General features: G+C 32.5%; 1 protein-coding gene across 1 annotated transcript in view; it reads right to left on the bottom strand.

Moving 5' to 3' along the window:
- LOC106135689 (uncharacterized) overlaps positions 1–10,612 on the bottom strand; it is a 45,389-nt gene extending 34,777 nt beyond the window's left edge. The window contains exon 1 of the mRNA XM_060948306.1: positions 10,169–10,612. Within this exon, the coding sequence (XP_060804289.1) occupies positions 10,169–10,294 (126 nt within the window). The 5' untranslated portion in view covers positions 10,295–10,612. The remainder of the gene's footprint in view (positions 1–10,168) is intronic.
- Positions 10,613–26,558: the final 15,946 nt, after the last annotated feature.

The following is a 26,558-nucleotide window of genomic DNA, read 5'->3' as shown; positions in this document are numbered from 1 at the left end:
ACATTGGTCTAAAACAAACGAAAGCAATAACAAAAATACCAATCTCCTCGTAAAGACTCAAAAGACGTGTCAGATACTGAATACTTGAAAGCTGGTACACGTCAATTTGTTTACGAATTACGCATAAATTCGTCTCGAAGTATCTCAGAGACGCTGCGACATTTCAATAAAATTTACGATTGTGACTTAAACGCCGTGTCCGATGAACAAAAAATCCATGTCCCTGTTTTATTTTGGACTTTGACTTCGTTAAAATATCTTCCCAATGATAATAAAAATGTCCGATCCCAATGCCTATAAAGTAAATGTAATCGATATGGAACACAAATAAACTCAATGCTCGCCAATTCAGTTATTTCACGTTGGAGATAAAGGTGTTGCAGTGAACGGATTAAATTTTTACAACTTTCTTAATAAATCTATTTCTACATAAATTTTGTGTTTAATTTTCTTGTGAAAATATTAAAAAAAAAATAAAGGCTTTTGAAAATAGCCGATTTATTTCGGATGAATTTTCTCTAATGTACAGATAATTCGTGCATTTGAAAAATAACAATAAGCTGAATAAAATCATAACATACATACATAGTTGTAATATATTGCAACAGGTTTCATCAAACTCATGCTGTCTTTAGTCAAGAAAGGTACCTATAATAAAATCATCATGCCCTCTATCTGGGGTCAGTTCAACAAGAATATTGATAGCAAGCCGCTCCTGCTGTTCAAACCTATGAAATATTGCGTATCAATTGTAAAATATGATCTCACTACTACATGTCGGGCGCAATGACTGTTGAATTCGATATGTAAAGATATAGATTCGTAGACATGCAGCGTAGGTTGAGCATAATTAAGTTGATTTATTGTTCGATTTGTATAAATATTCACATCTCTGTTTTCACTTTTATTTTTTATAACATCGGCGATTGCTAAAACAAAATTTAATTTAATTAATTGTGAATATATTTGGCAAAGTTCGAGTAGCGGCAATCTCGATTTGAAAGCCTTGTTATAGGTACCCATAATCTTAAGGTTGCATAAAAAAGACTTCCAGAGTGACAAATCATGAACCTATTTTAGAGAAACCAGATTAAGTATAAATTTACTAAATATGTATCACCTAAAAAACAGGAATTCATTTAAAAATTTGGGCACACTCGTAATAGATCATTGTAATATACATATATATAACTACTCAAAAGGAAGCCACCCCGAACATCTGCAGCCAACAGCTTTCAATGCAAACGAATATTATTCTAGCGTTCCCAAATTAGCATTGTGCATAGAGCCGAAGATTCAAGATACCGAAGAGACATTATTGGTGGTGACAGGCGATCCTTCCCCGCCCTGTTATTTCCAGAAATGTTGTTTACTCAGATTTTAAAACGTGATCCGTGACGCTCACGGAAATAGGGGCTGTAGATCCTCACTGAGACAGTCCATATTTACCTATTTCTAGAAAATTTATTGTTTTTGGTTTTAACTTGTAAGTACATATTTACTTTTTAATAAGTAGTGTAAAAATTATAAATATTTTGAGGAAATGCTATAGTTTGGTTGTAATTAGGGTTAATTTATAGTTATCATTAATCCTGACAAGGGTTTAGAAAATAATAACTTTTAACTAAGTTAATAAACACATGTTAATAAACATTCGATCAAAATTAATCTAATGGAATAGTAGGTATTTAAAACGAATTGATCTAAAACAACTTATAGTACCTACTGTTAACTTGGGATCCTAATGTTGTTAACTGTCACTATTTGAATCTCAATTCTATCATTAAGCTAAACAACAGTCTCTGTCTACCCCGCAAGAGATATACACAAAATTATGATATTTATGTGTGTATGACCTGAAATATCTTGATTTACAATTATATATATAATAGTTATAACGAAAAAACAAGTCATTACAAGTAAATTGCCATTTAAGCCTGTTACAACCGCCAAGATATTGACTGGTTCTTCAAGCCCCAAACTCCACTCACTGCGGGTTTTAAAATACAACACTTAACGACTCCCAGAGTTAACATAAAAAACGCCATAAAAAAGCATATTTCATTATTTTTTCCCTCTAAAACAACGGGGTGCCCGTGTTTTTGTTGAGAATGCCAGCGACCCACGCGGCAATCCAATGATCGTTCACACTTTAGGAGCAACACGGTAGTGATATATACTACTTACGCTATTTTTAAACATTACAAGGGATAAAGAACATCTTGAGAGAAATGAGTCGGAAATCTGCTTTACTTTTAAAAAGATAATTAGATTCGAAAGCATTTCCTTTGAAGATTGTAAGAGTACTTCTCAAGATTTATAGGTAGTTGTTTGTAATAGTTATAATATGTGCTAATGGAAATGGTAACCTTGAATGTGTTATAGAGTTCACAAAACATTACATGATCAATTTTGAAAATTTTACGTGTACTTAATTAATATCAGTTATTTTTTTTTTTTTATAAAATGAATCGCTCATCTAGCACACGCATAATAGTCATTCAATCTCAAGATTATTTATATATTTTTTTTGATAAATATGCATTTCTTACAAATTTAACTATCCTTCGAATCGTTCAAAATTCTTCATAAGTAACTCATGGTGGTGTCATTATAAATAACAAGCATTTATATTTGTTGCATACTTGGACCTTGTATCGACACCTCTAGGAATTTTGATCGCCGTATAATAGATTTTAGCTCACGATAAGGTTGGTCCCTCCATCAATTTGGAACAAAATATTTGTTAAGATCGAAAGATGGTTTTTATGGGCATCAAGAGATTAATGCCAGATAAAGAGATTTGGGGGCGCTTTAGGAACGGAATCTTGGAGACACGATAAATTTTGACACCTTTGTTTTTCATAAAAACAAAACGGTACGCATGATTTGTGTGACTTTTTGTGGCGACCCTTTTGTGTATCGTCGGAGACAAACGAGTATTCGACGTTAGAAAAAACTTTCGTGTTTAAATTTATCTATCCCCAAGTTTAAGGCATTCATAAGTCAATGTGACATCTACAGGTATGTTGTAACTCTCTCATTATTTTTTAAATTTCAATATGATAATTTATGCTCAATTAGGGACGTAGTTTTTGTCTTGTCACAAGCTATAATTCTTAATGCATAAAGTTCACATGTGTCAAACATGTGTTGGGAAGGTTACTTGAAAACATGGCAAGTGTGTAGGACATAATGAGTACCCCCTTTTGTGTCTCTCTCTCCCCACTTCGTCAGACTTGCGCGTACGCAACAGACTCCGCCCATCGGCATCCTACAGTTTTAGAGAAATCAGCCAGCCATGAACATTTTCACATAGGTATTCGTTATGATACACGACTCCGGGCGATATAATTATTTGACTATCCATGTAAATTGATTATACACATAATGTAATAAAAACATTCTAATTTCATTGCTGAAATATATGAATAATAAAATTTATATGACTGTAATCCCTTCAAGTACTGAAATTAAATCCCGAATAATCCCTTCAAAAGATAGAGTATAAAAAGGCGGTGTTAAAGTTAGTTCAAATGTTTTTGTGGAAGTTTAGGAGCTTCCGCAAATAGCCGAGGAAAGCGATTAGGCGATCGAGCGCGGGCTCTCCAAATGAAATTTACGGGCATTAAAACTATCTTCATTTCATCGCTGCCTGTAGGGCTTAGTTCGCTGACCAGCTGCCGTAATCGAATCCCAATCAACCCGACTACGATGTAAAATAGTTTACTGAAACGTTTAATGTGTAATCAAAAAGACCGCCCTTAATTAATAATGTTAAACTATTTCATAATACCAATAAATTGACAAAACGTTGTCTAATAAGTAAGAAATCAATAACAGAATAAGAATTCAACTCTACATACTAACATACTAAGTAAACCGGACTATATTAATTTAATTAAACAATATAACTTCTTTTTACTTTACTTCCCATCGTTAGATAAAAATTAAGGTCTAATATAACAAAAGAAACGTTATTTCTTTATATCTTTAATTGCTAGGCACTCGGTAATGATAAGAAAACAAATAAAGGAGAATCATTAATTTATTATTTACTCGGAACAACGTAGGTGTCTGAAAACGGTCGCCGTCAAAAATCGGACGGCGACACAATGGTGGCAGAGGATTAAAAGCGAAGCGGTGTAGCAGTAGCGGACACATCATTTATCAGACAAGATGCTCCGCGAGCTTTACCGACAAAAAAATATATATTTCTCTCGGAACAAGACATTCCTTTTTATATTTCCAATTAAATTATCCGAGCTATCAATAAAACTCAATGCGAGTACACAAATAATTTATTAGCAGTTGTGAATCCCAGCCGTGTTAAGCCGCGATATCCCATTTGTAACGTTGAAAAATTCAATTTTAATTCCCGACTCCATAATAATTTATTCTTCGTGTGATTTATCACTGTATTAATCACAAATAATAATAATAACATCGTTGGTATTGAATTAATGTAGCAACAATTTGTTGTTTTATCGAAACTAATTATTGTAAATTGTAATGGCTTGGTTATAAATTTTAACCAGTTAAATCGAAGATCGAATATTGTAGGATATTCTAAAATCTATTTGTTTGGCATCAATTTCGTCACATGATCTTGACAGCTCGTATTTTCGCTTTAAGTGCTTTATCGTTATATCGCGTGACATAAGACCTTATTTCATATACAACACTAACAGTACGTCATGTAATTTCTGGTAACGACGTGTTCCTTTATTATCACGTATAAGAATGTTTATTTGAGCTCAATAAGCAATTATGATGACATTATTTGTAATGAAATATGGTTTAACTTTGTCAGTGTCTAAATGAATAATAATACTTGTTTAGCTGATGTTATTCAGCATTATCATTACGTTGAGTAAATATAACATGAACAAGGTAAATTATTATAAGTGACACAAGACCATTATTAATGACCTCGTTAATCCTATAGTAATTTTAAGTATAAAGCTACTATATAATTGGTTTATAATGGATTATTGCGGACATGTCATAACATTTCATAGGGGTGACATTAAGTTGATGTCGCCGAAACTACTTCACTTTATATATTTTTTGAACTTGTTATTAACTTAACATTTATGTTAATAAAGTATTACCTTATGTTTTTCAAAAACGAATAATATACTCATTTTCACATTAAAAATATTCCATTAACATTCAAATATATATATATCCAAAAACCTAAACGCGACAGAGATACGCATCAAGTCATTACAAGAAACCTATAACTCCAAACGAGATAGCTTATTGCCAACGAATAAATTCCACTATCTAACATCTTTAAGAAACCCGAAACCGTGAACAAGCTAACTATTCCAAGGGTATTGTACAAAAGGCACTATTTCTCACATCGGGAGATGTAATCAGAGAAGCAACGCGTCGCGTTTATTTATGTATGGAAAGGGGCGAGGGTGTAACAAACAGAATAATATTGATGACACTGCAGGGTCATGAATCATTAATCGTCTGCCTACGGCTTTATTACGAATGCTGGAGGCGAGCTCATGTGAGATGCTCTTTTACGTGGATAATGAAATTTAGTATAATTTTGATGGGACTTGAATAGAACAAATGTGTAACTAACACACACAAGATATTTAAAGCAAAATGATCAAAGAAATTTAAAGACACTTAGATTACCTGGCGGAGAATACTTTTAGCACAAAGTTCCAGTTTTAAATAGCTATACATAAATAATATTATAAACGTTGATAATACAACTTTCGATCGGACCATACATTTTAAGCCCAGTAATAAAAAACTAAATCAGATTTTTTTATGGGTTTGATTAGATATAGATTGTCTGTTAACACCGTAAGTATATAAATATATATATGATATAATGAATTGATAACTGTCTCTTTTTTATGTATATATAAAAAAGAGGCAGTTATCAATTTATATACATAATAATAACGATGTCCCGTACGCTTATGACTATCTTCATATACACCTGAATATGGATACTTTAGAAGTTGCTTACAGTATAAAATAAAAACAGTAAAAACACCTGTAAAAATATTTTACAATCAAAGTCACAAAACAGACTAACGGAACAAAAATATTGGTGGAATAAAACTGAACTACATTTTCAATTATACCAGGCGGCCGAAAGATGGCTGCAAAAGGAACATAAAGCAATCATTTGAAATACAAAAAACGAAGGCAATTTAAGTTAATTCAGTAAGCAGACGTGGCTACTTCCAAATGAACTCAAACGTAACAAAAACGAAAACAAACCGACAAAAACGCAGGTCATTTCGGCTTTGGACTTTCTTCTTGTTTATTTTTTCTAAACGCTGCCCCGGGACGTGCATCCGAAACCTTGAACGAGTTTTTTTTTTATTCCTGTGCATGGCTGAGCAACGATGAAATAATAAAACTAGCTGAATATCAAAAAGGGACCGTAAAGCAATGGCCAAAATGGTCCTAAATTTCTAATCAAGCCTCTTGTTCCGATCAACCTGTTTTTGCAAACATTTCAAGGTGAAACATTTATGATTTTCAGAATAGCATTGCGTAACTTTGCATTTTTTTAAATTTACGCCATAAAATTTGAAATAGGTGGAGTTGTTTGCAAATTTGTAACGGTGCCAAAAATTTGCTAATGGATTCTTTAAAAATATGAAAGAATAGAATTTTTTTGAGAAGTGATAAAAGTAATGTTTTACTGCCCGCACTTTCCAGATGCTCATACAATTATTTTTATACCTTTTTTTAGATGATTTTATTACAGTATTTGTTGGAGTTTCAATTCAAAATTTACAAAAGATTACAAAAAATATACATGTATCTACCTGTTGTATATAATTATGTGGACCCTATTAAATAAAATCAAGAAGTGAAAAACCATGGTCGCCTCATTTAAATTCAAAACGCATAACTATACAGAATACGAGAGAAGAGTGCTCACGACAAATTTATATAAAGGGAAACATAAAATTTACATGACAACCAAACTAACATGCCTAATGTAGTCATAACCATATCTATATCTTGGCACTTAAAGTACTTTTTAAAATTCATCACATGCTCACAAACTGGCATCGAGGGAGGCACAAAAAGTTTAAAAAGAAACTTAAAGAAAAAACACCATCCAATATATTTAAAACCATTCTTGTTCTGGTGACAGTTTTTATAATATGATTTTTAAGACAAAAACGTGGATTCATAAGGTCGAATAATAACATAATTAATTTTCATTAAAATATATATATGTCTATAAAGTTTTGAATATACCTATGTAAAAAGTACACATATAAAGTCTTTGTCTCTTACGTGCTAGAATGGTCTCGAGCCTTGATATACTTAAATAATCTTAGTTCTAAAATGAGCAGCTGGTAAACCTGTTTTCTTTATACTAAAAGTATAAAAAATAAAATTAATAAAACGTTCTGAACATCCATATGAAAATTTTAAGTGTTAAGTAAATGTCGTGTGGTTCCCAGCACCATACCACTTCATCTCTTTCCTATAGATGTCGTTAAAAGCGACTAAGGGATAGAGTCAAAAAACTTTGAATTCTTTTTTTAGGCGATGGGCTAGCAGCCTGTCATTATTTGAATCTCAATTCTATCATTAAGCCAAACAGCTGAACGAGGCCTATCAGTATTTTCAAGACTGTTGGCTATGTTTACCCCGCAAGGGATATAGACGTGATAATAAGTATGTATATTAAAATTCATAATTCTCCTACAAGTAAACCCTACTAGGCACCCAGTAATTTTATACAACTTATAAGTATTAGCATCTGCGTCTGTTAAAAGCTTTTAAGATTTGATTTTTTAATAAATTTCTTATCGTTTGAGAGCCTATTATTAAAAAAAAAATAAAGCACGTCAGGTAGAAGCATCGATTATCATGATCCAAGCTATTTAGTAATTTGCGCATTTCCTCACGATACCCTAATAACTCGAACAAAGCAACAGCCTTTAAATATCCATCCTTCCGCCCCTGGTAACGTCACGCACATTCAAAACCTCTGGCATTGAACCTTTGTCGCAGGTAGTCAAAAAAGAAATCAAAAGAAAAAAATAGCCGAGCAAAAAATTTTGTGCGTGATCCATCGAAATGCCTTGTGGATTATCAACAGATGTCGATATTTGAAACGTAGATGATGTGCATGATATGGGTGCTATTTAGACATTCCTACCTGGAATTGTAAATGGAAATATGGATCTAAATATTATTAAAGAAAATTTACGTATTGAAATTGAAATTATTGGGCTTTGGAATACAATGAATGAAACAGCTACCGTGTGGAAACATCTTTTGTGAAGGAGTGATCATGCAAATTAATTGCGAACAGTAAATTTGATTGTTAGCAGCAAAATTTTAATTGCTTAATTTATAGTAATTTTATTCGCATCATACAACGTAACTCCATAGCCACCGATTTACGATTCCATTGAAATTGAACTGAAAGGATTTAAAGTGGTACATAAACTTGCCCGCACTAATAACTTTGAAATGATTTTACGTGCCGACATCGAGTTTATGGACAATGAATGCCCGAGAAAAGTACAGATGCTGATTTGGTACTCGGTCTACTAAAAATCACATTCATTTTTGTATTGCCTTCTCAAATGTCCCTTGGGGAACAGGAAGCTACAAAACGAATTTAAAAAAACGTAGTACACAATATTTTTATTAGATGTCCAGAAACCAATTAAAACTTAAGATGAGAATTCATTAAGAGACAACATAATTTATCGTTCAATCTTAACCTTAGCAGAAACAAATAATTTTATTCCAATTTAAAGGGATAGCAATACAAATTACATTTATAGAGGAATGGGCAGCGATAACCAGCGGGCAACCCGCTCGGAATGCTTCAAATAAATAACACAACCAGTTTAGATAAATTCTATCGGTAAATATTGGACGATATAAATTGTGCTTATCGTTTTCTGCCGCGATAAATACTTCACATTACATAATTGCATCTTTGGTCTTACAATGTTTCCTTCAATATAAATGGATTAGCTAGAGCAGGACATGTAAAAAACAAAAATATTTTTAAACTATCAACATTATAAATATGCACATTTTGAAAGGGGAGTATTTAAAAAAAATATTAAGTAAAAAATCACAGGACTCACAATAAATGAGCACAAATATTTGAGGAACATAAAAGTAAACCAGACCAGTTTGGCAAAAAGTAATGAACAGTTTTATCGTTCATGATCAAAAACTGTTTATTTTTTGTAAACTAGATAAGTACAATGATGTTACATGCCAGTATGAAACAATATAGAAACAATTGACATGGATCAATCATGATCATATATGGCTACATTGTCAATCACAAGAAAGAAATGTTTGAATAAACAGCAGACAGTGGCATTTTATGATTGATCGATTATCTAAACAATGAAAGAGACTAACTCACCAATACAAACCTAAGTACGAGTATATTCGTGCGAACTTTTACTCTACTCGTTTTGTAATAAAATGTAAAATTAGACATGCATATTTTGTAATATACACAAAAAAGCGTTTGGTTCCCGGCACCAAAAAGAATAGAACTACTCCATCTCTTTATCATAGATATCGTAAAATGCGACTAAGGGATAGGCTTATAAACTTTAGATATTTTTTTAGGCGATGAGCTAGCAACCTGTTACTACTTGAATCTCAATTCTATCATAAAGTCAAACAGCTGAACGTGGCCTATCAGTCTTTTCGGGTCTGCTGGCTCTATCTACCCCGCATGGGATATGGATGTGGTTTTGTGTATGTATGTAAGTTACATGCAGCATGCTCTGATCACAGGTTTGTGTTAGCAGGAAGTAGTTAGGTGTTACAGAAATATCGGGGTCTTATAAGTAACTATGAAATTATGAAATATTTTGATGTGAACCCAAAGCATCAATATTTTTATTTAAACCGTGGAAAATAACAATTTGTATGTATTAATTGACATAGGAATTGAATGCGTTTTATGCTATCTTGAATGATGCGACGCGACGGTCGTATGTCTTCATGCAATTTCTGAAAACGTTGTATAGCTAGGTAAATGAAGATAAGCAGGATAGTTGAAAGTTAAGCATGGATGTGAGTCATATATATAATTGTTAGCAAAGCAATAAAAAAAGCTATGTTAATAATTAAAGTTCAAAATAAAAAATATTTATGTATGAAATTTTACCTTTTCTAAGCATGTTGCTCTACACTGCGCTACACGGAGTGGTGATGAAACCTCCTCTTCGGCCGGCACTCCAATCCACAACAGAGAAAACAGGTAAAAACTATACAAAAACATTTTGGCACACATTTTCTTTGGTATTCCTCCTTCAGTGATACAAGTTTTGGTCAAATCACCTCGCTTATCATAACCGACACATTAATCGCAAGATAGTCATAATAACGTGTGACGATCTAAATGTTACGATTTTATTGACGTCGCGATAACATAACTCAAAGTATTAAAGTTTTGTTCCCGAAGCTTTAGAATTTAATTTCACTGTACTAATATGCCTGTCGAAGAATTCAACTGACATAGAACGTCATCAATAACGAAAATTAATCACAAGAAAAATCACAACTCGAACCGTATCTAGCGAAATCGCTCAGAGATCCTGCCGCCAGCGCGGTCGAATGCGGACTAACTACCCCGCCTGAAGAAGCTCGATTCCGCTCCCCTCTGTTGGTTAATTTTTATTCCCCTCTCGCTCACTCTCAAACATCTCCCTTCCACACCGTACAAAGCTCGTCCATCGCTACTACTACGTATGCTTCTCTCTGTCGCCTCTACTAGTGCATATATATTATTCTATCTCGTTTCATCTCAGGCGGTTTCACGTTGTTTTTCCTTGATGCAGTTTAACGGATGGGAATGTAGTGGTTATTGTTAGACAAAGACGGTGGTAGGTAGTAGAAATTTAGGGTTGATCAAAGGGGTGACAAAGAATCGAGCTAATTCAGGGCTTGAGTTTTTATGTGAGTCCGGGCGGTAAAAAGTATCCCGCCCTCCTCGTTTGTTCAACTTTATGGTCCTTGCCTCGTGAAGCCATATTAATAATATTAATGGCAGCCGCATCAACTATTAATAATTTTTATTGTGAAAGGGTTCATGGATTCCTATTTTATAACTGTTTATATTGTTTGCTCTAGTTTAAATTTAGATTCAGCCATATGAAACGATCATGATTTATTTTAATGCTGACAGTAGTTTAATGTCATCAGTTGCAAGTTTTAACTTTATAAAAGTTAAGGATAAGATTAATATTCTATTATAAAGTTATAAAACTTACCCACAAATTGAGTGATAATTTTCCTTTAGTATGTAAGTAGTAGTTACTTAAGTAAGTATCTGAATCTCAGCTAAACGTAGACTTGAATTTTTTTCGAGACTGTCGGTTTTGCCTAACCTATGAAAGATAAAGACGTGATTTATGTACCTTTTATATGTATGTAACTTTCTTATATTTTTCTAATATACCTAATAGGACAACTCCATCTCTTTCCCATGGATGTTGTAAGAGGCGACTAAGGGATAGGCTTATAAACTTGAGACTCTTCTTTTAGGCAATAGGATAGCTATGTAAGTAAGTACCTGTCACTATTTCAATCTCAATTCTTATCATTGAGCCAAACAGCTGAACATTGCCTTTCAGTTTTTTCAAGACTGTTGACTCTTTCTACCCCGCAACGGATATAGACATGACTATATGTAATGGAAATTTAATTAATTTTCTACAATGGTTTCTTTTAGGAAGCCTATTATTCCATTGAATTTTAGCAATTTAGCATGAAATGCAATTCTTTAAAAAAAATTATAACAGGTAATCAGACAGTTCTCTATTCTATACGTCTTAGTTGTTAATTTGTACAATAGTACAGTGTGCATTTTTAATACATTACTTCTAGGATTCTAAGTTAACTGAGATGTCTTGGCAATAGCCATTAGGTACTGGGGAGAGGAGGCTGTGAACAGTCTTTGATTTCAAATTGGTTGTCGTCTAAATCTTAATAATACTTGAAAGGTTATACAGGGTGACTTTTAATTCAACTGCATAAATTTAACTGTTAAGTGTACTCATCTAAAGGATATTTAAAAGCGTTAAAATAAAATTATCGGTTCATATTTTAGAAAGTACGAAAAAAATAAAAGTATCAAAATCCACGATCCCAAATATGTCATATCACCCCGGCCGGCGGAAAAGTGACGCGTAGCTGAGCGATCTCGATAACTCTGTACTTTACTTAATCTTGATACTAAAAAAATAATTTATTTTTCAGACATTTATTTACATGTTTAGTTTTAATTTCTTTTTGTAGTATTGTTATGTATAAAAGCGTGTGACGTAGTTTTTGAGGGTTTGTTAAATGTGAAAAAGATGACGTTTAATTTAAATAAAAATAGGCTCAAACGGCTCAGAAGCATGGGTATGGTCTATGTTTAAAAGGATGCAGTTGTTTTAAATGTCACCCTGTATATGAATAATGGTAAGTAGTTTGTTTGTTAATATTTTTTGTTCTTGTACTTTACAGAATTACAGCAAACATAGTGTGATAAAAACAGTAATGAACAACGGTGCGGACTCATCCCTAGAAAGTTCCAGTCATCCAAGTGAGTATCTAGGTTGTTTTACATCATAAACATTTCCCATCATGAATTATTTTTGTTTATGTGGAAATAAAGAATTTATAATTTATTATGATTTTTATTGCAAAATCATATACTTACTTACAACATGAAATAAAATACCCTAAATGAATAGTAGATGTAGTCTGCCTATATCCCCGGAAAAGAGGTAAGTTTATATGCTAGAATATATTACTGTCAGTTTTTGAAGTCAATTAAAAAAAAACAATGTTTTTAGGTAAGTATAAGGTAGGATATTACTGTAAGGTTTCATAAAATAGTCGTCATCACAAAGGTAGACTTTCTTCACCAAATAAAAATAAACAAAACAGAAATGCATTGCAAAGTACAATCAACAACAAATCAAGTTTACCGAAGTTTGCAATGTAGCATCTATTACCACTCCAAAAGCGTCGTAACAGTATAGTCTAACATGTAGTTGCCAGTACAGAAAAAAAGATTAAATAAGAAGGTTGTGTAAGAGACAGTATGCAAGGGCTCGTCGTAGGAACTTTCCTTTTTTTCCAAACATCGTATCTTGTGCTGTTTAAAGTCTGCAGCTTTTAGGATTTCTTCGCTCCCCTTCCAATTTTGAAAATGAAAAGCATCAAAGGTTCTATTTTTTAAATGTTGGCATTTGTGTGATGTGCTCAAAATGATTATTTTTTAAATATTAGTTAAGATTTCTTTATTTAATGATTTATATTTTGCAAAAAATGTCTAAAGGCAGACTGACATTCCCTACCAGTATACCAGCTGATCAAATAAAGATAAATAACGAGTGGTTTGATTAAATGTTAATGCACATTTTAATTTTGAAGTAATCATAAACTTATTTATTTATATTTTATTTTTTCCAAAAAAAAAAATACACTTATACTAGTATACCTACTAAAGTTACCACTTTGGCATATTTAATATTACGTACTTTTCTTAAAAATAAAAGCTTAGTTTCTTGAAAATTTAAATAATCTTTTAAATGACATGGATTTTTAAAGTAGCAATTTTTTTTATTCAAAAGTTGCAGTGATGTTTAGTGGAGTATTGTGAGTCTTTATTTTTATCTTTCCAAATTTAACTACGAGTATGCTCAATGTTGTTGAAATGAATTTAGTTCTGAACCTTTTATGTTACTAACTAAAAAAATGTACCCTATCTATGTGTAACCAGCAACATAGGTCTACCAAAAAGTTTATATTGTTTCCTTGCATTCTGATCTAATACAATATTCACAGCTACTGAGCACGAAACATGGCCGTTAGAGACAAAACACTCAGTGGCTTTACAGCCCTGGGTCTCAGTTTATATTGTTGACAAACGCGAACCAAAGGTTTACGAGTTCAGAAGGCACTGATCGTAAAAGTTGCTTTAGCGGGAGACAAATGTGTGGAGCAAGGCTCGGAAAAGTTTACATCAAATATTTCAACTTCCCAGAGGATTTGTATATATATAATTGTCTTTATCCCTTGTGGGGAAGACAGAGCCCGCAATCTCAATAGGACTGGAACGCTACGCTTATCTGTACTGGCTATAATACCTATACCATCTGAGGATAATATAAAGAAACATTCGTTATTTATGTCACTTACTTAAAACTGTAAGTTTAAATATATAGTTAACTCATAGGTACTCAATAATGTTTTCGAATAATGCAATTTTAACTTGATGTAGAAACTTTTTAAATACTTACTTATAATCTACTTTAAGGTGGGTACCAAATGCCTGAACATATTATATATACTTCCTTAGATTCTTCTTACGATAGCTATAATGTATAAATCTATATAGATATAGTATCATCTCTTCAACATATGGGGTAGATATAATAATAAAGTCTCGTTAAAAGACACTTTAAGCTAGATGGCTCAATAATAGGTAACCTGTCACTGTATTTATGCAAATAGCCTTACAGCTGAATGTGGCCTTCAAGTCTAGTGACTGTCGGCTCTGTCAATCAATCTAGTTAAAAATGTGTTTTTTATTTAATTTTTACAGTAGGCATAAGTGTGTAGGACATTTTTTTTTTCATTCATTTAAGCAATCACGTCTATATCCCTTGCGGGGTAGACAGAGCCAGCAGTCTTGAAAGACTGCCACGTTCAGCTGTTAGGTTTTATGAAAAAATTGATATTCAAAAATTGACAGGTTGATAGCCCATCGCCTAAAGAAGAATCCAATACATACATATATAAAATAACGCCTCTTTCCCGAAGAGGTAGACAAAGTCTTGTCACAATCCCTGCATACTTCTTTCGCTTCATTCACACATGTGTGTGCAATAATAAAGCAAAAAAAAAATCTAAATCGTCGAACATTGAGCACAGGCGGGTGTGCTCAGCTTGTACAGTTTATATTGTTGACAAATGCTCTCAGGTTTATGACGCAAACCGCCATAAACCGAATTTCGGGGCGAAGGTTGCCGGACGAGAATGGAAAATCGTGAACAGGAACGTAAGAAAATACGTAGTAAAGGATACATACATGTATACAAATAGTCACCTCTGTTTTCCTTGTGGGTTAGACGAGGCCACGTTCAGCTTGATAGTTTAATCGTGGAACTGAAATCCAAATATTGACTGGTTGCTAGCCCATCACCGACAAGAATCGAAAGTTTATAAGCCTATCCCTTATTCGCCTTTTACGACATTCATTGAAAATAATTTGAATGGTTCGATGCTAAAGTAACGGAAACCACGCGGCAGAGATATAAATATTTAGGTAACATCATATATATAAAATTCTCGTGTCACAATGTTCGTTCCCGTACTCCTCCGAAACGGTTTGACCGATTCTCATGAAATTTTTTGAGCATATTGAGTAGATCTGAGAATCGGCCAGCATCTATTTCTCATACCCCTTAGTGATAAGGGTAGTCCACCCTTAACATTTTTTTAACTAGAAATTACTTAAAGATTATTTATATGGCAAAACAAAGTTTGCCGGGACAGCTAGTACGAGTATAATACAAAATTTACAAATACATAGTACAGTTCCTGCTTAGCGTCAACCTGTAATTGTTTCTGTTGTGAATGGGTTCCAAGTCTTTAAAATTTTAGACAAAAAGAAAATGAGTCATACTGAGATAAGATAAATATTGTATTGTTATAAAGGAACGAAACCTATTGAAAATATCTGGGTAAATTGTTTGCGATGCTTTATGCTGTCTTTGGTAAACCCAAAGTCTTAAAAGAATAGATGCACCTGGGTTTAAAAGAGGTAATATAAAAGTATGTTGTCATCATTTCACGTACCTAGTTGTGTTGTTTTCAATGTCACAACTATTTTATGCGAACCTTTGAAAACCAAACTAAAAGCAATTTAAGTTTTATTGAGATAAGATAGAGTATTGTCATAATTGTCGGTACCTGGGTAAATTGTTTTCGATGTTCTATGCTTTTTTCTTTTTGAAGTCTTTCAAATCGAGAGGCTATTTCAACAAACAATTTTTACGTCTTTAGTGTCTTGAAACGATTGAAAGGCCACGTCCAGGATGGCTTAGTGATGAAATCGAGATTCAGACAGTGACAGGTATCGCATTTATGAAGAATCCAAAAAAAGTTATCTTTCTCTTACCTGACATTTACAATCTCTACTGACCGATGCCAGACGTATACAGAGATGGTGGTGGTAAGTGGAGGTATATTGTCTCTGTCTACCCCCAAAAGAAAAGAGACGTGATTTTATGTATGCACGTAATTTGCACGGAAAGAGAAGATGATGGAGCTGGCACATAAGTTTTATTTTTTTCTTCACTATCAAATTGATCCGTAGCATGGCACGCGCCGTTTTACTAACTGAAACTATCGTTGTTTCGCTTTTTGTTATGACGACAAACGGGACGACGATAGTGTTCGCGCGATAAAAATAACGTCGCGCGAATAATGCTGCGGGGGCTGGACTAGATGAATTTGCAACAATAATATATATATAACTATAGATAAACTATAGTACATACATACATATATCACGTCTATATTTCTTGCGGGGTAGACGGAGCCAATAGTCTTGAAAAGACTGATAGGTCACGTTCAGGTGTTTGGCTTAATGATAGAATTGAGATTCAAACAGTGACAGGTTGCTAGCTCATCGCCTAAAAGAAGAATCCCAAGTTTATAAGCCTGTCCCTTAGTCGCCTTCTATAGGAACGAGATGGAGTGGTCCTATTCTTTTATTATTTATAAACTATAGTATAACGGTAAAACGTGCAAACAAGGTGACGGTATGCCTGAAAAAGTGTAATATTTTAGAACAGTGAGGCTACTTCAGCACGCACTTGAGCCACTAATGCTGAAAGTTTTTGAACCGACGGCCGGGGCGGTTGGGGTTAAGTTGAAAGTGCACTAATTAGTTGTCTTGTTCTCACTTTAGTCGTTGAGTTTTTTTGGTATGGTACGAGTATTTTAGATAAAACATAAAAAAGTAGGTAGTATCTTAAGTACAAGAAAATGAGATGGTACTATCATGTAGCTCTGATGATTAGTAATCTATTAGTAATCTCTCTCTCCCCCTTTCTTCATTCGTGTGTCTTTTTTGTGTAGTAGGTGCTAAAATTATTGCAAATAGGTTTCTATTTGCAATAATTTCATCCGTCATGCTTCTTAACCCAACATCTTCTCAAGAAGTTTATATTATTATTAGAAGGGGTATATTTATATATGTTTCGCTTTCCTTAAATAGATAAAATTATATAGACAAAAAACTTCACTCATACTAACAAAATACTTACGATGAGGGAAAACATCGTGAGGAAACCTGCACATTCAGGAAAGTGAATATATAATCAAGGTCAATCCAATACGGGGTAGGTTCCCGCAAAGCGGTAATAAAAATGTACTTATGTACTTTCATGTCAAAAAAGAGCACAAATATTTAAGTCATAACACAATCATAACAAAAGTTGTGTTAGAAAACAATAAACAAATAAAACCAAAGTAACCGTAACCTGTAAATAAAACTGAACCCAATACAAGTATCGAACATAAATCCGAGATTCCCCAGACAAATCTTGCGCTTGAGCAAAATGCATGTACATAAATATTTGCATTCCACCAGGTCCGCGGATAACAAGCACAGTGTTTTCAGCAGTAACATCTATGCACAAACTGCGACTCTAGGGGACCGCAATCCGCTACTTCTTCATTGATTTTGTGGGAATAGGGAAAGGAGTGGAGTAGTATACTTGTAACAAAACTATAGAAGTATATAGAGGCAGGATTTTTTTCAAAGATTTAAAAAATTATATAGTGTTTTGCTATATATATAAGCAGAAACTGCTTCTCTAGTCGACCGCAATCCACTACTACTTCAGTGATTATGTTGAAAAAGGGACGAAAGTAGAGTTGAATTTGTGTGAGAAATATTATATATTATATATATATATACTGGTATGTTTATGTAGTTTATTACTGTCATTTATTTAATTATTCCATGTTTAATTATGTAAGTATTAGCATGTAGGTTTAGTTAAATATGTTAAATGTTATTTATGCACACGCCATACTGCTCCAAAATTCATCTTTCCTCTCATGGGTCTACTGAAAGAGATTTCTTTTGAAATAAGTAGCACCTTTGTACTAGAATTATTGTAATAAATGCTCCTGTATATAATTTTGTGTACATAAATTAATAAATTAATTCTTTCTCAGTAACAATTTCTTTTATTTCTTAGTCAATTTATCAAATAAGTCTGATAATATTTTTATGGTGGTTGAGAAATATTAACAGTAGCTTTATGATCAAATTCTGTTGTTAAATCCAAAAAAATCAGCCATGTTATATAGCGTGCTTTTTTAAAAGATATTTGAAATGTATATTTACACATCTAAAGTTATCTTAGAGCATAGCTGTACAAAATTGATGAATCGTATAGATATAAATAAATATTTATTTTTCGTAATAAATCTCCATGGATTTCGTTTTAGGATCGTCATCATAATAATGCATACTTTCGTTTATTTCTTCAGTCTCAGCATTTTATTTCGCTCGTTTCGACTACAGACTGCACATTTTCAGAGGCGATGCATTTCAGGTAACAAAAAGTCTTGCATAAGGTAATGCTAAGTTATAGAGTACAGCATTAATGTTTAACGTGGTCATAGGTGGAAAGATTTTATCTCTGCCTACTTTTGGGAATGAAGCGTCAAGTTTATTTTGTAAGATAATTTACTTCACGTTAACATTGATATAATTAGATTTGTTTCCTAATTGATGACATTTAAAGACTACTAAAACAATTCAGGTATTAAGTTTTGAGCTCAGCTTTTAAAACATGCTAGATGAACTTATATACATAAAAAGAGTATAGACATGGTATGGCGTAAAATAGTAAATGAATACATATTTGCAAACGAATGTTATTAAGAAAATCAATTTGTATTTCTGTTTGCAAGAAATGAACTAAAATTTTGCTTTTTTTAAGAAATACACCGCCAGGAGTGAAATGCAAAAATTCCCACGGGAGCGAACTCCCGGAATAAATTAAATTTTCTGATAACGCTGTAAAAATGTAAGTGTTATTATGTTTGTTTATATATGTATATATGTAGGATTATACGAGTATAGGATAAGGATTTGTACGTACTTTAGCCCTATTCAAGTAACTCTCCTCTTAATAAGTCAATGGTTGACTGGAATAGATCCCTAAACGGGATAAGTCCGCTTTTATAAATTTTAGTACCTACATAATAAATCTGGAAACTTCATTTTAAAATTACCATTTAGAAATAATAAGTTCATTTTACATCCACAAATAACAGCAATTGCAACCGCCATTGGCTTTAATTGCTCCATGAAAATTTTACTAGCGTTATTTCATCTTTTAACTGTGTCATAAAGACAATTGTTAAATCTTATTGGATGTTACCATTCTGACTTGGAACTTAATTAAGATAAAAAATAATTGTATTAGGATGAGTATATAAGTGTTAAAATGATCTATCAAGCAGAATAATCCCTTGATATCAAATACCCACTCTCTGTGTATTCGGAGTATCTGCTGAACTTTTGACTCGTTATACCTAAATAAATAAATATATATGGGACAAATTACACTGATTGAGTTAGCCTCGAAGTAAGTTCAAGACTTGTGTTACGAGATACTAACTCAGTGATGCAGGTTTTGTAATACTGCATTGTCAGCTTGTTTGGCCCAAGATTTTTTATTTATTTCTACACCACAATTGACAAAATTTGTACATTTGTATACGTAAGCCATTCGACCACCGATGTTATTTATTTTATTTATTTATGTACACAAAATTATATACAGAAGCATTTATTACAGTAATTCTAGTACAAAGGTGCTACTTATTTCAAAAGAAATCTCTTCCAGTAGACCCATGAGAGGAGAGATTAATTTTGGAGCGGTATGGCGTGTGCATAAATAACGTTTAACATATTTAACTAAACATACATGCTAATACTTACATAATTAAACATGGAACAATTAAATAAATGACAGTAATAAACTAGATAAACATACCAATATATATATATAATATAATATAATATAAGTCTATTTGGAGAGATAATAGTCTTTAACTCGTCGTTTGAATGAAGTAAGAGTTTGGGAATCGCGAATATCATGCGGTAAGGAATTCCACAGTCGTACAGCATGAGCAGAGAAGCAAAAAGAGTAGAAGGAAGTCTTGTGGGTAGGAATAGTAAGAATGGTGCGCAAATGAGATCTGCAAGGATAATTAGACGAATGAAGGAAAGAGAAACGTTCTTTAAGATAGGAAGGAAAGGCGGGATTAAATAAAATATTAAAAAGAAGACAGAGAATGCGAGTATTTCTACGAAAGCGAATGGGAAGCCATTTCAGCTTAGAGCGGTAAATGGAGACATGATCGTATTTTCTTAAGCCAAATATGAAACGAATACAGAGATCACAGATTAATAATACCTACATATTTTTGTATACTTATCAGAAATTTCTTAACTGACATATTTACTAACGCACAACAGAGCCAAAACTTATTTACTAACCGAGATTTGAAATCCGAGACATTAAGGATCTTTATGTCGTCTTATAGTGATTTCCAGTAGTTACCATGGAAATGAAAATAATCACAATTTTATGCGCGTAGGTAAGTATATTTTAGTTTCTGATAAAACTTGACTAAGTTCCCTCGCAATGTTATCATAGTTCAGTGACATCGATGCGGGTACCGCATTTAGCATTTAAACATCTCTGACAGTGTAAAGTAGCTATTTATCTTTGTCATGTACAATTGAAATTGTACGATAAATGTACGATGCATCCGCAATTGGTATTGGAAGGGTTTCAAATATATTACTCATTATTGTATAGGGATACGAACCGCGGCCAATGTTCAGTAAGACTTACGATACGGCTTGTGTTATCTGTGATAAAGTGCTGATGCTAGTAATTTCAACTTGAAAATATGTAAACTATTTCACTTGATAATAATTTACTTGGCACCTTGTATTTGATTTAGTCGGGATCGTCTTGCGAAAGATCACATCAAGAGTATCCATTACCTAAGAGATTGCATGAAGAAAGGTGAGAAATGTAGATAAACCGAAAAAGTAAATAAGCATAGATCATGGCAAGCGTTAACACGTAGTCTCTGCTTACCCCTCCGGGAAAGAAGTGGTATTTAATTAAATATACGAATAGCCATTTCTGGGAAAGACCCCATGAACTTAAAAAATAAATTAAATACTTTTTGTTTTCTTTTGCTCTCAATATATTATAATTAATCTCTAGCAAGATGTCTAGACTATGACATCTTGCCTGACATACTATTAACCGCAAAAGGTCTATAAATATTATTATCAAATTTGATTTCAGACGCATGATTTGGTTTTTGAACTTATCTACCCCTTTTTCTGACAGAGTACAAGAACACTCTTATTTTAATTAGCCAAAACCTACATGAATGATAAAAAATCTGTAAATGTTTTTGAATTCCTCTAACTATTTCTATTATTAGAGCGAGTAGGATTTTTGCGAGGCCCTGCGACCATTCAAACAGTCGAGTCGACTGATTAATTGAAGTATCAAATATGTCCACTACGCAGCTTTGCGAGCTTCAAAGCTGTTATTGAAAGTTTTGTTAGCAAGCTTTCGCTTTGAATTTTGTATGAATGCCCGGATTTTTAAAACATTTTATTCAACTTAGAATTTTTATAAAGTGTATTTCTGATTTCTATGAATTTATTTTTATTTTGATTTTTTTACGTATAATATTGAAAATATAACCAGCCAGGATTATGCTCAGATTACGCACCTCGGCCCCATATGTGGGAAATGAAACATTCTAAAAACAGATTTGGTGGTAAAGAAATTGTATACAGAATAATTTTTAATTTTGACTACATTACATAAATACAATCACGTCTATATCCCTTGCGGGATAGAGAGAACCAACAGTTCTAATAAGATTAAAAAGCCACGTTTATCTGTACGACATAATGAAAAATTGAGATCCAAGTAGTGACAGGTTGCAAATTTATCGCCTACAATTTATTAATATTATTTATTCATTGCTACACGCTGTTATTAACATTTTTGCATTAGGAATTTGTGCCAAGTGAAACATTATTTCCCTTACGGTGTAGTAATTACAATTTAAGCATGTCACTACATTTTACAAGTACAAATGTATATAAGTACATCAAGTACATTTTACAAATACAAAGCAAAGGGTTAATTTCCAAGTATGGCGACTTGCCGTAGCCGTTGTCCGAGAATCGCCTGGGAAGTTTAATGAAGTTCCCTTTACTGCCAAACTCCTGTTTACGATGCTGTTACAACTTTAAAGAGATTTCTCATCACCGCAAGCCATTTTTATTAGGGTACCTTACCAATGACAGATAAACGTGTGTTCACTCTATTTTATTTTTTTAAACTGGAGTTATTTTATTATGTGTCGGTTATCTGGTTTGAAGGCCTCTGGAGCGCGGTATGCGCTTGTCTGTGTAACAGTTGGTCCTGGGTTTGAATCCCGGCCAGAACATAATGAGAAACGAACTTTCTCTAATTGGTCTTGGATTTTTATCTGTATAAGTATTTGTTATGAAATATATGTAATATCGTTGATTATGTAACACAAGTCTCGAACTTACTTCGACGCTAACTCAATCTGTGTAATTTGTCCCGTATAGGTATATTTATTTATTTCTCCATTATTAGGTACTACTTTTAAGCGATGGGCTAGCAACCTAGCAAACTCAATACCATAATTAAGTCATACATTTGAAAGTGCCTTTCAGTCTTAGCGAGACTGTTGTTGGCTTTGTCTTCCACGTAAGGGATAGAGACGTGATTTTATGAATATAGGATAGGTCTTAAATTAAAGTATTCGCTTGTATTTAATTACGAAAAAGAAACTGCTGTCCATATTAAATTCAGTATAATATTAAATTACTACGGAACACACGTTTTATTTTTGACCTGACTAACTACTTTTTAGATACATAATTACAGTTGCTAATTTTAACACTTCTGTACTTTTAATATCTCCTACGAGATTCTTAGGTCGTTAAATAAAATGTATTCTTTGAAGATGTATGAGATGAGATAGTAAATTTGCTATTAAATTTAACTTTTATGATACGCTCTGCCACTGAAAATTTTTGGTTAAAGTACTTTAAGCTTAAGGTATTTTTTGCATGAATAGATATAACAATATTAAAAAGGTATAGCAAGTAGAATGATGAAATTATTATCGAAATTAACATTTAAAATCTTCTGTTATTTATTCTTTATTGTAAAAAATACAATTTGTATAGTTTATTAGGCAGACTTTATGCGGTAGGTATACTGCTAATTAGTTTAAGCAGAGAACATTTAAATAACTGAGTAACAGAAAATTTACAGTTGAAACTACGTGGAAAAGGAAATTGGAATTTTTTCAGTTAGATTCATTGTAAAAAGTGAAAGAGCACATTTAGTGAACATATCTCAAAATTTACACGGGAATGGCAGCCTATAAGACAACTGACTTGCAGTCATACCACTGAAATAATTAACTGGCATACACAAAAAATCTTACAATAGTTTTCATATTGTATTTACTCTTGAGGACCGTCAAAAAAGTGGAAAAAGTTAGTAAAAGTTTAGAGGCTTCATGAGCTACTATTAGCTAAATATCATCTGTAAGAAATAAATACGTGATATGTGAATATATGTATAAAAGTTCAAATGTCCATGTTCTACAATAGCAGATACATTTCTATTACTCATAAAGGGAGAATAGTTTAAACCACAACCAACTGGGGAAATAAGGACTCCTTCGACCGTTAAATTTACGACTTGTCTCAAAACCTTGTCTCTGGACCGAGATCTTTTATAATTTATTTGGTTTGTTACGAGTCCCCTGTTGCTTCCTACGAAATGTATGAGCTCCTGTCTCTTGAAAAATTCACTGTAACCACGAATTGCTTTAGTTATTTGAATTCCTTATCTGTTATGATTAATGTTAAATTATATATATTTGTAATAATGTTGGTATGTAAATTGTTCGACTCGGAAATATCTCGAAATTGTGGAATGCAATAATTTGAGAAAAAATGTTAGTATGAAAGCTGTGATTGAATGTGAGATAAGATTTTTGTGATTGGACATAAATATAACTAATATTTCGGAAGTTAATATTATGGTTAAAATAATTTCCGTATAGTATTGTTTGATTTTACTAATATAAAAGAGGTATTACGATTAGAATTTATAGTAATCAAATCACTCATAACATAACTAGTCGTTTGCCTCGACCTTGCAAATTCTTTCAATTTATGCAAAAATTAAAAAAAAAATACTCAACGTATTTCGATGTCCCACGAATTTTCTTTTGACACATCCTACATATATTTTAAATTTCATTTAAATCAGACCAACGGTTTGAAATTCATCGCGTTACAAACAAACCTACATACAAATATGTTTTCGGCCCAAGTTCATTGGTAGCATTTGCTTAACTCGCTTGATCGATTAAATTTAAGAAAGAAAAATAAACGAAAGTTTTTTATGGTCGCATCCACACTAATATATTCATTGTGGACCCCATATATTAGCTAAGAAGCCGTCATATCACGGGCAAGTCCAATCTTTTAGGACGGGACTATGTTCACTGTGTGTAAAATTTATGGAAATTGCATCCCCGCATTATGACCGGGAGGGTAGGGACGTGAATTCTTTGCGAAATTCCTTTGAAAGATGACACTGCAGCATCTAGTTAGAACATGTCTACGTAATTTAATGTTTTTATCTCCGTTTAACTTTGATAGAATGCAGAATTCATGTTTATTTCGTACTTTTAAAGATACAGGTATTTTCGTTAACGTTCTGGCAAAAGGTAAGGTTTAAGATTGTGGTGTAACGATAGAAATATGCAAGGATCTCGGCAAGTAAACAAATGACTAACTAACTTTCCCGAAGCGGAAGGCAGAGTGTCTGTAGTATGTACTTATGTATTTCTTTATAAATTCTTGCTAAAAATCATCGTATACTAAATGTAAGAAAATCCACAATATCAATTATTTAAGGCACACGATCGCCGATCATCAAACTGCTAAATCCTGTATAATTTACCAAATTCTAATGCCTTGATCAAATCAGGAATATCCTGGCAACCCAAAACAGATGCAGAAAGTGGAAAAATAGACAGTATGACAAATGTGGGTGTGTAACTGTGAACTAAGCGAAAAAATTACGCAGGGATCATGGCAACTAGAAAGTTGTAGTAGTCATGTATGAACTGTTTTCGTCAGTTTAACATGAGAATAAAAAAAAATTAAATACGAAATAAGTCGTTCAAGTTTATTGTCTAAAAAGCAATTCGCCTTTATTTAAAGCGTATGGGAATTTGTGTAGTTGGAACCTAATACTAAGCTAGTAAATTTATTACCGTCTCCCAAACATAGTAATAATGCTCCATACAATCCACGCGCCTTAATTAACCCTGATCTCCCATTCGAAACGACTTCAGTGTACAGAATTTGTAACGTGGTAAAACATAATTACGGGGAATTATGGGAATAATTTAATTAAGACATAACAGCACCTTTAATGCTGATTCGTCACACGACTCGTTTGGAAAAAAATATTTAAGGTATAGAATTGTCACTTCTTATAGCTAATAATTATTATCACTTTTTTGCAATGTAAATATGATTTTGATAAGTCAAGAATAATGGATTATACTAGATTTTGATGAAATTAAAGAGAATAAGAAAAAAATTATGCCGTGTCTTTATTTAAAATGTCTTAATATATTATAGTAGTTAAGAAGATGGTGAAGGAATGATTCTATAGTTAGTATAGTTTAAACAGTATGACTGAATTTAAGGCACCAGAGCTAAATTTAAAAAACAAATATTGGAGGCAATTAAGTGACAGTATCATTATAAATATGTTAAAATTATGTGTGTGTACATATATGTATAACATATAGCATACATATATGTATAACTGTATTTTTATTTTTTAATATCTCTTTATAATATTAGTATACATGGATTATTTACTCGATTCCACTCCATTAAATTTTTATGAGTATTTATTAATCTAAGCACTTCAAACCACTCATTCCACAGATTGCCATTCTAATTCGGTTAAATTTAACTTTTTTATTCACACCTAAAATTAGAGACTTAAAACATACTTGCGTCTTGATTAAGCGATTAGTACTTTATTCATCAGTAACTTTTGACTTTATTACAGTAATAGTAAGAGAAACCTGTCATTGGCCTTATAATAGCATAAGATTAATATTGTATTAATATTTAATGTATACGCTGTTGGTTTCTTTAATAAAATAAAAAATAAAATAATTCCAATGACTTGTATTTATACCTTAATATTATTTATTTAAAGGCAGCCTACAGCCCTAGCGGTTGAAAATGGCTAAGAATAAAGAAGAAAAATAAGAAAAATAATTTATGTAATCGAAAGAATTCCAAGTTTTAATAAAGACGCAACGTTTAG

The sequence above is a fragment of the Amyelois transitella genome, chromosome 15, assembly GCF_032362555.1.
Source record: "Amyelois transitella isolate CPQ chromosome 15, ilAmyTran1.1, whole genome shotgun sequence".
Taxonomy (NCBI): Eukaryota; Metazoa; Arthropoda; class Insecta; order Lepidoptera; family Pyralidae; genus Amyelois; species Amyelois transitella.
Note: the sequence above shows the minus strand (reverse complement) of the source record. Positions and strands in the feature narration are given on the sequence as shown.